Source organism: Melanostigma gelatinosum (genome assembly GCF_949748355.1).
Source record: "Melanostigma gelatinosum genome assembly, chromosome: 21".
Lineage (NCBI taxonomy): Eukaryota > Metazoa > Chordata > Actinopteri > Perciformes > Zoarcidae > Melanostigma > Melanostigma gelatinosum.
In genome coordinates this window covers 5,046,607-5,061,358 of record NC_136654.1, presented here as the reverse complement: position 1 = coordinate 5,061,358, position 14,752 = coordinate 5,046,607, and the positions used below count along the sequence as shown (strand labels likewise).

Here is a 14,752-nt window from a genome sequence, read left to right as displayed (position 1 = left end):
GTTTCTGTTATTTATACACAGGTGAGATGGAAACACACGCTGAGGAAGACATAGCGTGACACATTGCTGGACTGTTGCTGATGATTTAATAAAAAAAAGAACAATGTGGATGTAAACAAAGCAGGATTCAAAGTATTTTCAAAAACAGTGTTTGCAAATGTTTTATGACAGAGGAAATGCACTCGACACACGTTTGCCAGTCCACAAGATACACACGACATGGTGAGTACCACTGGATGGAAACTTTTGTTCCTAAAAAAACTCTCCTGGGCACCTGAAACCGAGCATTTCACTTTGAATAATGTTAGAGGCATAAAAACGCAAAAACTATCCATTTCAAACAAAAAGCAAAGATGACAGAAAAGTAAAAAATGTTGTCGCAATGTATTTTGTTCCTTTCCCATCCTCACGTTGTATCCCCTTTACATTTTCCCTGCACCGTCTTTGGGAGTCTCAGCCCTCAGATTGGGAACCACTTTCCTAAGGGCTTGGAGAGATTTCTAAAATAAAAGCAACAAGTAAAGAGTCCATTCTTTCCTTCTTTTTTGATTTCTTTCTAAGTCACTAACTTGATCAACGACTCATTCGGCAAGTCAACCAAACTCGCCTTGAGTTAAATTTCTCTTCTCTCCAGTTTTACATTCCTGCTGCTCTACAGCTTCCTCCCATTCTCAGTGACTCCCTGCATGCGTTCCTATTTATTCACTTAGTTAGCTGAGCTTGACATACTCTGGCTTCCATTTTAATCAAGACTCGGCTTAACGTCCTTTGTGAAACTGCAGTTGACGTTCCATTACCCCTGGCAGAGCCTGTCTCCGTGCTGCCCACAGGCGTACTCTCTCTATATATCTCCCTGTGTGTTCCCCCCTCTCCACCGCAGCTTCCAACCCTCAGAGCCTGACTGGTTATTGCTAGAGAGCTTGGCCCTTCCCAGTCACATTCTCTCTCTCTCTCTCTCTCTCTCTCTCTCTTTCTTTGTCATCCCTCCCAGTCTATGCTGGTCTGGACTGGCTGCTGAGGCCACGCTAATGCGCTGCAGTACATGATGGCCCTGGCTGGGATGGGGCCATAATTTGTTCCATTCCTTTTTATTAAACCCATAGCCATACTGTTATTAGTGCTTGGTGAGGAGAGCTGCTCTGTAACAGCATGATGTCTTCCATATGGGATGTTAGTACCGGCCCAAGGAGAGAGGACTGGGAGACACGGATGAGACGGAGCCTTTTCCCTCTAATGGCAGAGTTCGGTTTGAGGGAGGCCTCACGTCCAGCAGGATATGGGTTCAGAGTGGCTATAGGCTCATACGGTCGTCTAATGGATCCGTGAAGCACTGCAATGCAAGACCCATTGTGGACATTTCCGCAGTGGCAATGTAGAATATCTCCTGTACCCGTCTTTCATACAATTCGTGCTTCTATATTAGCTGAGAGCCGCAATGTCGCTCAGATAACATCTGGTCTAGAAATACAGAAAACGACAATTCCCCGTATCTCTTGTGGGGGAAGAATGCACAAGCAAGAGTTCATAATATAATGTAGGCTAACAGGCAAATATGAGAGGCCGGAGTCTGGACTAAAGTCTGGTTTGACTGTATACTTTTCATTGGGATGTAAATATTTCAAATGGAGTATTTTTCCACTCCATATGTCATGCATTAGCTGATCATCAGCGATATGGAAAGTTTAAAAAGAGCGAAATATAAATCAGAAACCAAAATAACACACAACTAATACAATTCTACACTGATACAACATAGTGTATTAATGTTTGGAATGTTACTAATACGCTTGACTTCAGTATCAATAGATTCACATGAAGTACACAGTTTGTTCAGATTTAGGGCTGAAATTTTGTTCTACTTTTGACTCTAGGCCCATATTAATTTTTTTAAAGGTTGATTCAAATGGTTGATTTAAAAACAGATATGAATAATCCTGTCACCACTGTTATGAAGTCTGATTATCAGGCTATTATCTCATAATTGAACACAGTTTATTGCGATTGTTAAGTGTTGAAGACTGTGACATACAGGGTTCACACTCGACTGACATGGTGGATTATGGGGCCGCGTTGCTTTTGTGTAAGACTCTCTGTCTGACTCATGTTTATTATATATTATTATATAAACGATGTACTTATTATAGATGTCCTCTTGTATGGAATCTATCTATTTTAATTGGACTTTGAAATGATCTGCAGAGATGAAACCTCAACAGGCTGATTTTTTGTCCATACACATTGCCGCTTTGTGGTCTCACAGACGATTGTCGAACAAAGAACTTGTAGATCAAAACGTTGCTTCAATAGAAAAAGTCGCGTGAAGAGTTTTCCTTCTTCGAGTGTGAACTCAGCATCACGCGACTCTCATCCTGTTAGACGTTCAACATAACAGCATCAGAACTGCACAGTATTTGACTTTTAAATAACTTTGTGTTGGTGGCTTTTCTACAAGGTGCTTGTGATGAACCTGCTGCAACATTCACAGTTCCTCTAGATGTTTGGGAATCATTCAGCTTTTAATCCTGAGTTCTTCCTATGAAGTGCAGGACCTTTTCATACCTTTTCATACTTGATATCACTGTTATTCAAACATTGCATGTTTCACTGTCTAATGAAACTTTTCAAAGACAATATTTCATTCTGAATAACAGAAAAGCCGTTTGTCTGCATATGTTGAAGTCATACACATGATGCTTTACACAGAACATCAGTCCCACATGCCATAAACTCAGCACCTAAACAAAGTCATCTAACAATCCGCTCATGAATGCCATCATAGCGTGAAACTGTGTGCTGCTTTGTACCACTTTTAGGGGCGACGCTCCAGAATATAATGATCTCATTGTTCGGTGGAACACATGCGGCAAAGAAAATGAAAGCTTCTGTTTCATATATCACTCAGTAATAATTGAAGAAATGTGCTTCTCCCCTCATTTGAAGAAGAAGAAAAAACCACTTCAAAGTTTTTTTATTGAGAAAAAAAAAGACTCTTGGGGTCGAATGTGGAGCGAGATATTTCTGTCAGGGCTTGTCAGAGGGGAACTACCTAAACAGTATATGTTGTGAAGACGTTTGTGATAGACTGGGACAGCGGGCGGCCTTTGATGTCGCTGAAATACAGCTCTGGGTACTAACACAGTAAAAATGATGAATGGGTGAAAACTTCTCTGGGTAACATTAAATTGACAGTCGCAGTATATCAGGTCGGATTTTTGTCCAAGAGGATAAAAAGCTTGAATTATGTGATACTCATATGACTCGATACTGAAAACTACGTATGCACACAGGCACGTTTAGACATACGTGGATGTCAAGACGCAATCACTGACTTGCACTTGCCACCGTTTATGTTACTCATGGGCTGAATTGTAACAACTCTGGTGAGTCCGTGACATTTTCTTTTGCACCATCATCAGATCAAACTCCTTTGTTTTATTCAGTAACAGCGTGGGAATGTTAACTGAAAGCACGCTGCAACTCTAAAGAGTTTTTATTTTTATTTATTTCCATCATGTTTTGCAACGGAAATGTCACATTCTCCTCATTTATTTTCATAACAACATGACCGATGCCACAGAGTTCCTACCATTACCTCAATACGGTGGCACACAGTAATAATGGGAGCTGACATCATGCATGCCCCTGATTTCTGTCGTTGTGCTGCTTTTCAACAGCACGTTATTAACATCATTTAAGGTTTCCCCCCCCCCCCCCCCCCCCCTTTACTGGACACTGGGATGAGGAGACAGACTGCATTGTTCTACCAGAGCCCAGCTGGATTCAATGGCTGTGAGCAGACCCAGCGGAGCAGCAGCTACAGTATAGTTAGTCACACAGGTGGCAGGGAAATTACAGTGTACACATACTTGTAGTTTGGACGTCTTCCACTTCTGGAAGCCAATAAAGACTGCAAAGGCTGCTGCCAACGAATGCAAAAGCTATACTTGGATGTAGACGTCTGGGCCATGCCAAGATATTGCTCACCGTTCAGAACAATATGTCTTAATGATCCCATTCAATAAAATAATAAATTGTTCCATTTAGATCCTACAACAGGATATCTCTTACGGGAGTTTGTGCACTGAAAAAACTCCACATTTGATTATTAACAATAGCTCTATTGTCTATGTGTGTGCGTGCATGCTTGCACGTGAACTAAAACACTTCGGTTCACCAACCCGAATACTACAACTTGACTGCCCACTTCCTGTTTAGGGTTTTCTGGTACATCACATGTGGATATCGTGTAAACACCAGTTCTTAGACTTTGATCAAACCATAAGTATGTGCAGCTCTGCAGTTGGCCAGAGAATGAACACACAGAAGCCTAAAAAGAGAATCCTGCATGTAGCGGTCACATCCCTACAATCCCTGCAGCTCTTAAAGGACTTTTCTCCGGGTTGTCTTTGTGTTGCCATGCCTCTGTGTCTTTGCTTCCTCCTCTCTTCTCATGTTTTACACAGGGTGTGAAGCTGGACCACACATCTCCTGTCTGGTGCCATCGTGGAGGTCCAGTGGGCAGTTGCTAAATATGAACAGTGGTGGAGGAAGTATTTTTTTTTTACGAGCAATACCACAATGTAAAAATATAAGGAAAGATTTGATGTTGAAAAGAACAAGAATTTGATGAGCAAAATAAAGCCTCAAAACGCACAAGTGGCCGATACAGGATGACTTCTGTCGGTGTTGTACAATATCATTTATATTATTGAATTATTGGGCAGAGTTTTTCACATTCACATATAGAGCATAATGTAATTATGTGTAAAGAAGAGAGCTTAACGATTTAAAGCAGTCACATTCTTTATTAAACTTGTTTTGAATGTGGTGTTTGACTGTCTGGTACGCCTCTATTTCCAGAAGAAGTCTCATTATTCTAAGTTTGTAGTGCAGAAATGCAGTTTTCTTAAGAAGCAGCAAATGTGTTCACGACAAGACGTTGACTGATGCATCAGTGGCACGATATTGAATTTCCACAGAAGAACAGCAGAGAAATCTGCTGCTTAGTTGAGATGGATAAGTCGCATATTTCTTCACACAATCGGCTTAACTGAAGTGTCGAGGACCTCCAATATGGCTGCCACACAAGCCTGAAAGTATGTACACATGAAGGACTACTATTTTAACGTTACTACCACAAACCACAAGTGTTGTTGTACCTGTGATTCCAGTTATACTGTGCGAATGTACTGACCTGCATACGGAAAAGAACACACAGATGATGGATTAATAGCCCAGAGGTGGTGAGACGGCTACAGGCCCTCCAGGGAGCCGACCTGCAGCAGGGAGGCCTTCCAATCTCAACACATTGCTGCAGTGACTGTGTTTGCAGCCCTGCTTGTCTCTGAATAAAGTCCATCGGAGGTGAGAAGCTCCGTATGTTGTTGCTTATCATAAGGAAACTCAAAACAGTTTGTTCAAACCACTTCAAAAGAACCAGCGGAATATCGGGAGAAAGTATGATTGATGACCTGAATCCATGAATTCATTGTGGATAAATCATTAAAGCAAAAGTAAGTTATACTTGATTTATCTGATGATGCTTTACAGTGCTGCTGTGATTAATGGACTCACAAACTGTAGTCAGGAAAACCTAATTAAATTAGAATTTGAAATTTGTTTTCATTTGAATAGCCATCAGGCACTGGTGCAAATAGCAAATGGATTCCTCCGCGTAGCTCCATGTTCGATGTATTTAATCAGTTCACATTATACAACATTATACAAAGTCCATCAATACATTGATGGGGCATTACACACCAGGCCGTCTGCAGGGGAATAATCTCACAATGTTGTGTTAGAGAGTGGAAAAATGCTTTCATGGCTGCCACCGCACAGTTTTCTCTCAGCGATTAGCAACACATTGACCGTGGAATCACATCAACAGACATATTACTGCCCAAATAAAAATCAGCATCAGTCACAGGGATGAGATATCCCCACCATGAGGATTAGTCACTGCCGAAAAGGAACAAGGCTGTGTGGAGCTGAATAAGGGTTTACTGTTACACCTTTTGATTCCTGCTTAGGTGTATGAGACAGTTTCACGCATCAAATGCTGCGGTGTGCTATCAAAACAAACCAGGAAACTGTCAAATTCATCTCAACGAAGCCGTCTGAGAACAAATCCCATGCTGTGGGTGATGGCTTTGGATTATCAAAGGATGCCTTTCACAGTAGACACTTTTAAAAAGATGAGGCCCATCGTGTACAAATATAATATGTGTGTCTGTGAGGTGAATGTTTGTGCATAATTACAGCTTCCAGTCAATGGGTCCATCAGTGATAGCAGTTGTATTGTTCAGTCCCGTTTCATGTATGTTTGCGCAGCTGTACAGATGTTTACTGTACTGAATGTGTGTTGATATTGTAGATTTCATCCTTGGCTTTATCACGCAACAAAGTCTATCAAAACATTGGGTGAATGCAAGTCTCTTTTCATTAACTAGTGGAAATATTCTAAACAAATTAGTAATCAATGATGTTTAATTACAGCAGGGTCACATTCTAATGTCTAAATTGCCAAGGGCCAATTATACATTTTTAAACAGGTTTACATTGGTGTATGTAAAATTGTTTATGAATGTTTTATGGAGACATAAAATATGGTTAAATAATTTGGTATTTCATAAATGGTCCCCAAATAGAAATGTAATGAAATAAAACTACATTCATAAAGATTTGTTTGAAATAGATCAAGTGGGAATAAAATAATACAATACTTATCAGCACTACTTGGAATTGTCTATTTTTTTCCGACTGCATTTGAAGGCAGCATCTACGTGTCGCGTGCATATAAATCTGGTCGCGTGCGGTGGCCACGGTTTTGCCGCGCTAAACGTAACAAACTGAGGAAAACAGACGCAGGTAAAAAAAACGAAACTGAATAAAAAAGAAAACGTATTAGGTAGTACCGTAACTTTCCAATACTCCCACCATGTTGTCAGTTAGAGCTGTGATAACAGTGAGAAAGACAAAATAAACATGAGCCTTGTTTCACTATTAGCTAACTGTTAGCTAACGTTAACATTAATGCTAACAACTTAATTACTAATGACAGAACCGTGTATTCGTTTTAATCTAAGGTCTCCACTGTTAGGTAATGTTAGAAACTGGTGAATGCTTCAAAACCTCTTATGCTGGTGGAATTAAACTACAACTGTTAACTCTCATTGTTTTATTTGTTCTGCCTCTTTGGACAGAGTCTGTGAACGCACTAATAACTGGTTTAACTAAGTTGTGAATAAACAAAATGACTGCTCAAACCTACATTGCCATCTCTGAGCTCCACCCTAACTTCTCCCACCCGGTGAGTTCAGGTGATGTATTGAGATATATGAGTGTGTCCCTGCTGCAGCCCTGAAAACAAAATCAATATCTAATAGCCAGGAACAATATTCTGCAATTGTGCAACAGGATGTAGTTTAACTGCGTTGAGCTGTAAACATATCTGCACATATTACCCTTCTGTAGACGGTGGCAGGCATCATCATTGGGAAAACTGATGTCAAAAGCTTTCCTGACAGAAAAAGTAAGTATCTTATATTACATTTGGATGTTAGTGTCAATAACACATCCTTTTTACAGCGCTGCGCCTCAGTGTCTTGTACACCAGCCCCCTCTTCTGGAGAATAGATGAATACATAACAATTCATAAACATCCTCTGAGCTCCCCCCCCACCCTCTTTTTCATTGTAATGCAACATTAATTGAACCTATACATCTGAATTTCAGATATTGGTGTCGAGAGATTCACTTTTGGCTTCACCATTAAGGACTCACCTGACTTCTTCATTAATGTGACGGCCTGGGGGAACGATGGATACATCAACGGGCTCTCCAACAGCTTCGGCACCGGAGACTGTGGTGAGGAAGTCCCCCTCCGAGCCTTAAAAATACTTGAAAATGTGTGGATGTGGCATAAATATGTATTACTCATCAATATCAATATCAGTAGTACAAAATATAGCTTTGGTCATGTCCAACTTGGGATATATTTCTTTACTTGTAGAATGAAAATCAAACTTTACTCTCAGTCGCAATAGAAAAAACAGAAGGTCATTTTTTTAAAATGTTTAATGTCTTCGCACAAAACTGTTTCTTATTATTTTTCCAGTCATCGTTGAAAATCCTTTAGTTACCAACAAAGACCCAGAGAAAGGGGATAGATACTGTCCCACAACACCAAGGTAATTAACACCTTAAATGCATATACTGTAGAATAATTAGTTGTGCTTTGAATAGCTGAAGGGTAGTGAGGTTAACAGAATGTAATACTGTCTAAAATGTGATACAACACAATGTAAAGCACTTCCTGGTTCAAAGGCCTGCGCCTGCTGTCTCAGCCTCTACAGGCTGCTGGTGTCGGAGGCTCATTCTCAGGTGTTACTGTGTGCCGACACGGGCGCCCTCGGCAGGCTGCTGCCACTGATCCACCTGCCGGTGAAGGACTCCCGAGACTTCTACTCTCTGGCAGACATCGTTGCCAATGGGCAGAAGCTGGATGGCACGGTGATAAATATACTGGCTGCAGTGAAATCGGTAGGGCGCCTTCATGTCACAGTCTTTCAGTATTTAATAGTATTTTGAGAAGTTCGCCTTTGAGTACATTCAGGTTTTGATGCATCAGTTATGTGCTGTATAAACAACATGTATTGCTATTATTGTCAGCCACACAAGATATTTAGAGTCTACAATCTAGCGTTAAATATTACAATTGCAGAGATAATTAGGATCGGGACAGACCAATGTACCATAACGACCCTAAAGACGTGCCTCAGTGTTCAGACAGAGGCCAGACCCTGCACGTAATGTCACTGCAGTTTTTACAGGGAGGGAAGATATTGTTATAGGAGCGTCAGATGATTCTGTTTACATTTTCAGATCGGAGAGCTGAAGCAGTTCACCACTTCAGACAGGCGCAAAGGGCAGAGGCTGGAAGTGAAGCTCTTTGACGACTCCGTCTCTTCCTTCCCTCTCGTCTGGTGCGTCATGCTGCTTTAAATCATTTGGAAAATGAATAAAGATGAATAACTTTGCTGCTTTTGTGCGATATTCCAGCCTACTGGCCCTTTGGATGACTGCTGTGTATCTTCAGGTCACCACAAATTGTACTTTGGTGTCATGAAACTTTGGATTAACCTGCTGAACTCCACGTGTGTTTGATTTTCACTGAGTAACTCCCTGACCTCTGTTTCACTCACAGCTGGGACAGAGAAGCCATTCAGCTCGTGCAAACGTTGATACCTAAGGAGACTGGTAGGTAACAGCTGCTGCTCATTCTCAGCCACAAAAACAAATCTTTATTTAACGTGTTGTTCCTGCCTGTCACGTCCCGTTAACGTACCGCACCGCAGAGAAACACGGAGGTGTACACCTGAGACGTGACTGTGTTTACGTTTGAGATAGCTTACTGTTGCTTTAACTTCTATTCTTCCTTCAAAGTGCTCTTCATAGCCGATGCAAAGATTGGCTTTGACAGCTTCCGCAACGGCATGACGGCAACCGTTAACTCGAAAACCATTATCACCGTCAATCCCGGTAAGATATCACAGCAACGCATGCAAAAGCATGAGATCTGATACATCTATTTGTGCGCAATGCATCAAAAACAAGGTTTTCAGCCAGAGTGTTAGGGGGGAAAAAAAGTATCATCTCATTCATGATCTTCCCTCAGACACCAGAGAGGCCAGTCTGCTGTTCAGCTATGCTAAAGAAGTGTCTGAGTCTGGTGTTCTGGATCAGGATGAGAAGCCAGAGGACGTGCCTGGTGGGTCATAGTGAGGAATTCTACACACTCTGAAGTATCAGATGACGATGTGACAAGGCCTGTGTGAAAAGACTGCAGCGATGCAAATGTGGTGCTGCTTTTGTCTCCGCAGTGGAGTCCATCACCGACGTGTACACAGTGAGCCAGCTGAAGCAGAAGGTCCAGGAGAACCCTGAAGCTTTCTTCGGCATCACGTACAGCTTCCTCTCCAGGCTGGACCTCGACTCTTCTGTTTCAAAAGTCATCAGGACGCGATGGTGAGTCCACGCAAGCGCATAGAGTGGAGGCATTCATAAATAGTTGCTGCTTTCATTGTACTCGTGATGATAGCTGATAAACAGTTCCTTGATCAGTGTGTTTTCCTCATCATCTCAGCTCCAGGTGTAAGTACCAGGTGACCGAGGACGCACAGAGCTGCACCAACCTGTTGTGTTCAGGGAGGGATCAGGCTCTTTTAGCCGCCACAGGCTTCGACCTGCTGGTGGACCTCACGGACCACACCGGCACCCTGCACGCCTGCAGCCTCAGGAGCCCAGTGGCAGAACAGACACTGGGCTGTACGGTCAGTACCAGTTCACAGGAGGAGGATTACTCAGCCTCAATACTACACGTGGTAGCTCCTGTGTGTAGGGATTAAAGAACATGACAGAAGCCAGATGAATACCAATACATGTTGAAAACAATAAGAGATAAACTGAATTTGTGTTCCATCTGATGTAGACCGAAGAGTTTACACATTTGACTGATGACGAGCGGACCGAGATGAAGTGGAAATTCCTTTTGGAGAGATGCAAAATATACGTGAAGGTATAGTAGCTTTTAAATGAATGTCGTGTGTGTGTGTGTGTGTGTGTGTGTGTGTGTTAGCTATAAAAGCAAATCACAAGTTGAAAGATTCTTATAATATGTTGTAGGTAATCCCCTCCACCAAACTGAAGACTGGGAGCAGGGGGGTGGTCCTGGGCTGCTCGGTGGCTGACCCAGGAGAGGTGAAGCAGCACATGTCCGCCCTGCTGCAGCGGCTGTGATCACGGCACACGCTGACAGCAGGAAAGCTCGTATGTTATAATCAGCTGCTTTACCTGCTGTGTGCTACTGTTCTGACTGAGATGTTAACAAGAGAAATAGTCATTTTTACATCTGCAGGATTTGTGTTTCGTGAATAGATACATTCTCTGTATTATTTATTTATTTATTTATTTGTTGAACGTATTTAAATATATATGTTCAAGATTGTACTGTTGGCTGGACTTATTTTTCAAGCTGTTAAATAAACTAACTTATAAGTTTATTGTGTCAAATGTATCAATCAGCCTTTATTTTTCCATGACAAGATGCTTTGATGAACAAGCAGCTTTGAAACACCATACTCAGTTTTCACAATTCAATTTACAGTTTACATTTATTAATTAAATATTCGAATTAAAGTTACTGTTGTTACATTTACCCATGTACATTTTGACTAAATTACTACTTCATCAGAGTACAGTCTTGTACTATTGGTGCAGTATAGATTGACTGCATTTAAAAAAAAAAAAGAAGCTTTTTATATTTGCTGAATTCAATTTTACACCAGTAATATGCCATTAAAGCAACAGTTTATTTTTAACATGACTGGTATTTATTTGACCAATAGGAGAATCTTACAGTATCATTTGAAACGGCACAACTAACTACAATATATTCTGAATAGTTCGATGAGGAATAAATTAATAATTGCTGTGGTCAGGTTGTCCTGCTATGATAAAATACGTCAGTAGGTGGCGGCAGAGTGCTGGTTATCAAAGCGGAACATTTGACACATCGTTGTATGTTGCTACGGGACACTTTACGGGGACGTACAGATTTGTCGTCAACAACTCAAGGTAATCTAAACTTGTCAGGTTTATTCTTGTAAGTAGTCGAAACTGTCATACATAATATCCTACAGTGAAACATCTTTACAGTCACATTTTGTAGCTTTTGAATTTGAAACGTCAGCTAACTGTCTGCATGGCCCTTAGATAGCTTCCTGCTAACGTTAGCCTGCACGTTAACTCGTATTTCCACAGTGTCACAATAAGTTAAACCTGTTAAAAGACGCCATTTAACGGTTTAAAAACTGCAGCAGCTGACTGTCTCCTCTATTTCCACGCAGTGACTCGTTACATGCCTCGCTCTGAGCGGTGACAGCCAGCAGTCGTTAGCATGAACGTGAACCAGGGGACGGTGGGCAGCGACCCGGTCATTCTGGCCACGGCCGGATACGACCACACTGTCCGGTTCTGGCAGGCCCACAGCGGGATCTGCACCAGGACCGTCCAGCACCAGGACTCCGTATCCTTACTCTAACTGACGAACAGTGTGCTCTGACGAATGTCGGTACTGAAGATGACATCAGTCGAGCGTGTCCTGCTGCTTTCATAGTAGAAGGAGAGACTTGTTTCAAGTTGACTAATTAAAGCCAAGCTACAAAATATTATTTAAAAAAAAATATGCACAACAATCCACTTCCTTAACATTTGCTCCCAGCAAGTGAACTCACTTGAGGTCACACCTGACAGGAGTATGATTGCAGCTGCAGGTCGGTTCAGACAGTCTCGCACATGTTCCTCCTCATCCTGGTTTGCACAATTGAAATTCATAGCTGCCGTATTATCTTCCAGTCATTTCCACTCGTGCTTCTCAGGTTATCAGCACATCCGCATGTACGACCTGAACTCCAACAATCCCAACCCGGTGATCAACTACGACGGCGTTAGCAAGAACATCACGTCTGTGGGCTTCCATGAAGATGGCCGCTGGATGTACACAGGAGGAGAGGACTGCATGGCTCGCATATGGGACCTCAGGTAAGGAAATGCCCGCTGTGCAAAAATGTGTTCAACGAACCTGACTTTGATCCTTCTGCCGCTCCTCTCAGGTCAAGAAATCTGCAGTGTCAGAGGATATTCCAGGTCAATGCTCCGATCAACTGTGTATGCCTGCATCCCAACCAGGTGAGACATTATTTGAGCTGTTTAAATGTGTTTGTTTGATTATAAGTCAATTAAAGTACGTGCTTCCTGCCCAACAATGTCGGTCAACACTCAGTGTTGTGTGTTTTTTCAGGCAGAGCTGATTGTTGGAGACCAGAGTGGCGTGATTCACATCTGGGATTTGAAGACTGACCACAACGAACAGCTGATTCCTGAGCCAGAGGTCTCGGTCAACTCGGTTCACATTGATGCGGATGCCAGTTACATGGCAGCGGTCAACAGCTCGGTCAGTCCTCAAAACGTCTGAGAAGGGTGCTGCGCTTTAAATCATACTCGATTATTAAAGCATCCTTTTGTTTTGTTTTTCTGAACAGGGGAACTGCTATGTGTGGAACCTTGCTGGAGGCATCGGAGATGAGGTGACTCAGCTCATCCCAAAGACTAAGATCCCCGCACACAAGCGCTACTCCCTCCGCTGCAAGTTCAGCCCCGATTCCACGTGAGTGCCCATCTCCTCTACACACTGTAAATCTTTCTCTCCGATGTCGTTGCTGATGATACGGAATTTTTCGTGTTTATTGCCGTCAACCTCCAGCCTGTTGGCCACCTGCTCCGCAGACCAGACCTGTAAGATCTGGAGGACGTCCAACTTCTCGCTGATGACGGAGCTGAGCATCAAGAGTAACAATCCCGGAGAGACATCCAGAGGCTGGATGTGGGACTGTGCTTTCTCTGGAGACTCCCAGTATATCGTCACTGGTCAGTACATGAGCCCTGGCAAACAGCTTATCATCATAGCAATGTCAATATACTTGCATCACAACCAATCTATAATCCTAAACTCTCATCTCCAGATCAGGGAAGTGTTACTTGCAGTTAGACCTGAACACAAGGATCCCACACGCTGTTATTTTGGAGTTAAGATATTGAATTTGATTTTTTTGAACTGGACAAGTATGGGAAAATATATGTTCTAATTTATGTATAATCTTGAGTCAAAAACTGATTTACTCAGATGTGGCATTTACAACAAAAGCGTTCCCTTAAACTGCAGTAATGCAAGCCGAGCTTTTGGTGTTTTATGCATTAACTGCATTAACTAGTTTGTCATCAATTGAGTTTTTTTTTTTTCTTCGTTACTGCCGTGTATTTAGGCACACATTATGAGACTTTTAGAGCCGTTTAGAGAGACGCAGGTAAAGGCTTGGTAACGTCAGTGTCAGTATACCGTGGGGTGAATTTCGGGGTCTGACTCTTCTCTTCTTCCATCCGCAGCCTCCTCGGATAACCTGGCTCGTCTGTGGTGCGTGGAGACGGGGGAGATCAAGAGGGAGTACAGCGGCCATCAGAAGGCCGTGGTGTGTCTGGCCTTCAATGACAGTGTGCTGGGCTGAGGAGGAGGAGGAGGAAGGAGATGAAGAGATGTGCAGACAGTCTGTGCAGAAGTGGAACAAGGACATAAAAACATTGTGCCTCAATTGGGAATTACAACAACTGCTCCCAGAAATGATCACCTTGAGAAAGTTGAGGCTTGTGTTTGAACATTACGATGACTCTCAGCTGTGTGTTCCAGGATATCTACAGTGCTCTTCCTTGCCAAATGCATGTAAGTATTCAGCATAGCAGCAAGGCAAAAATGTAAATACATAAAGTCGAAGATCCACCTTAAAGGGCCAGGCACACCATTTTGAACCAAATGTAATCGGTTGTACGGGAAAACTTCTGAACCAACCGTGTAGAAATGGGTAAGTGTGATTAAAACATGTTACCTTAATTACTGAACTTTATGCTTTTAACTTCATCCCTCTGTGCACTTAAGGAAATCCTTTTCAACTCTGTTTTTATTGTGCACCGTATTTATTGTGTCAAAAGGACAACGCGTCTCACGTCAACTTGGATCACGCGGATTAGGAAGTATCTTTTTATTTTTATTTTTATTTTTTAAGATTTTATTTGTACAGGGACAGTTCACATTAATCGACAGCACACATTAATAAAAACATGACTGTAAATGTGACAGTGTTAG

General features: G+C 42.2%; 2 protein-coding genes across 3 annotated transcripts; both read left to right on the top strand.

Annotated features, from left to right (window-relative positions):
• Window positions 1–7,252: 7,252 nt before the first annotated feature.
• Window positions 7,253–10,797, top strand: meiob (meiosis specific with OB-fold; the record flags this gene model as incomplete). The annotated part of the gene is made up of 13 exons (XM_079293084.1): window positions 7,253–7,309; window positions 7,474–7,531; window positions 7,735–7,866; window positions 8,117–8,189; window positions 8,346–8,541; window positions 8,884–8,984; window positions 9,206–9,258; window positions 9,445–9,540; window positions 9,677–9,769; window positions 9,882–10,026; window positions 10,145–10,331; window positions 10,490–10,576; window positions 10,684–10,797. 13 exons carry the CDS (start codon window positions 7,253–7,255, stop codon window positions 10,795–10,797), a joined length of 1,392 nt encoding a protein of 463 aa, XP_079149210.1.
• Window positions 10,798–11,582: 785 nt separating this feature from the next.
• Window positions 11,583–14,726, top strand: mlst8 (MTOR associated protein, LST8 homolog). Of its 2 annotated transcripts, none has more exons than XM_079293831.1 (9): window positions 11,583–11,634; window positions 11,907–12,085; window positions 12,281–12,332; window positions 12,438–12,600; window positions 12,672–12,747; window positions 12,860–13,012; window positions 13,101–13,225; window positions 13,322–13,485; window positions 14,002–14,724. In XM_079293831.1, exons 2-9 carry the CDS (start codon window positions 11,957–11,959, stop codon window positions 14,118–14,120), a joined length of 981 nt encoding a protein of 326 aa, XP_079149957.1. In that variant the 5' UTR covers window positions 11,583–11,634; window positions 11,907–11,956; the 3' UTR covers window positions 14,121–14,724. The 2 variants fall into 2 exon arrangements, with proteins under 2 accessions (XP_079149957.1, XP_079149958.1); XM_079293832.1 differs by having other exon boundaries at window positions 11,603–11,662; window positions 14,002–14,726.
• The last annotated feature ends 26 nt before the right edge of the window (window positions 14,727–14,752 follow it).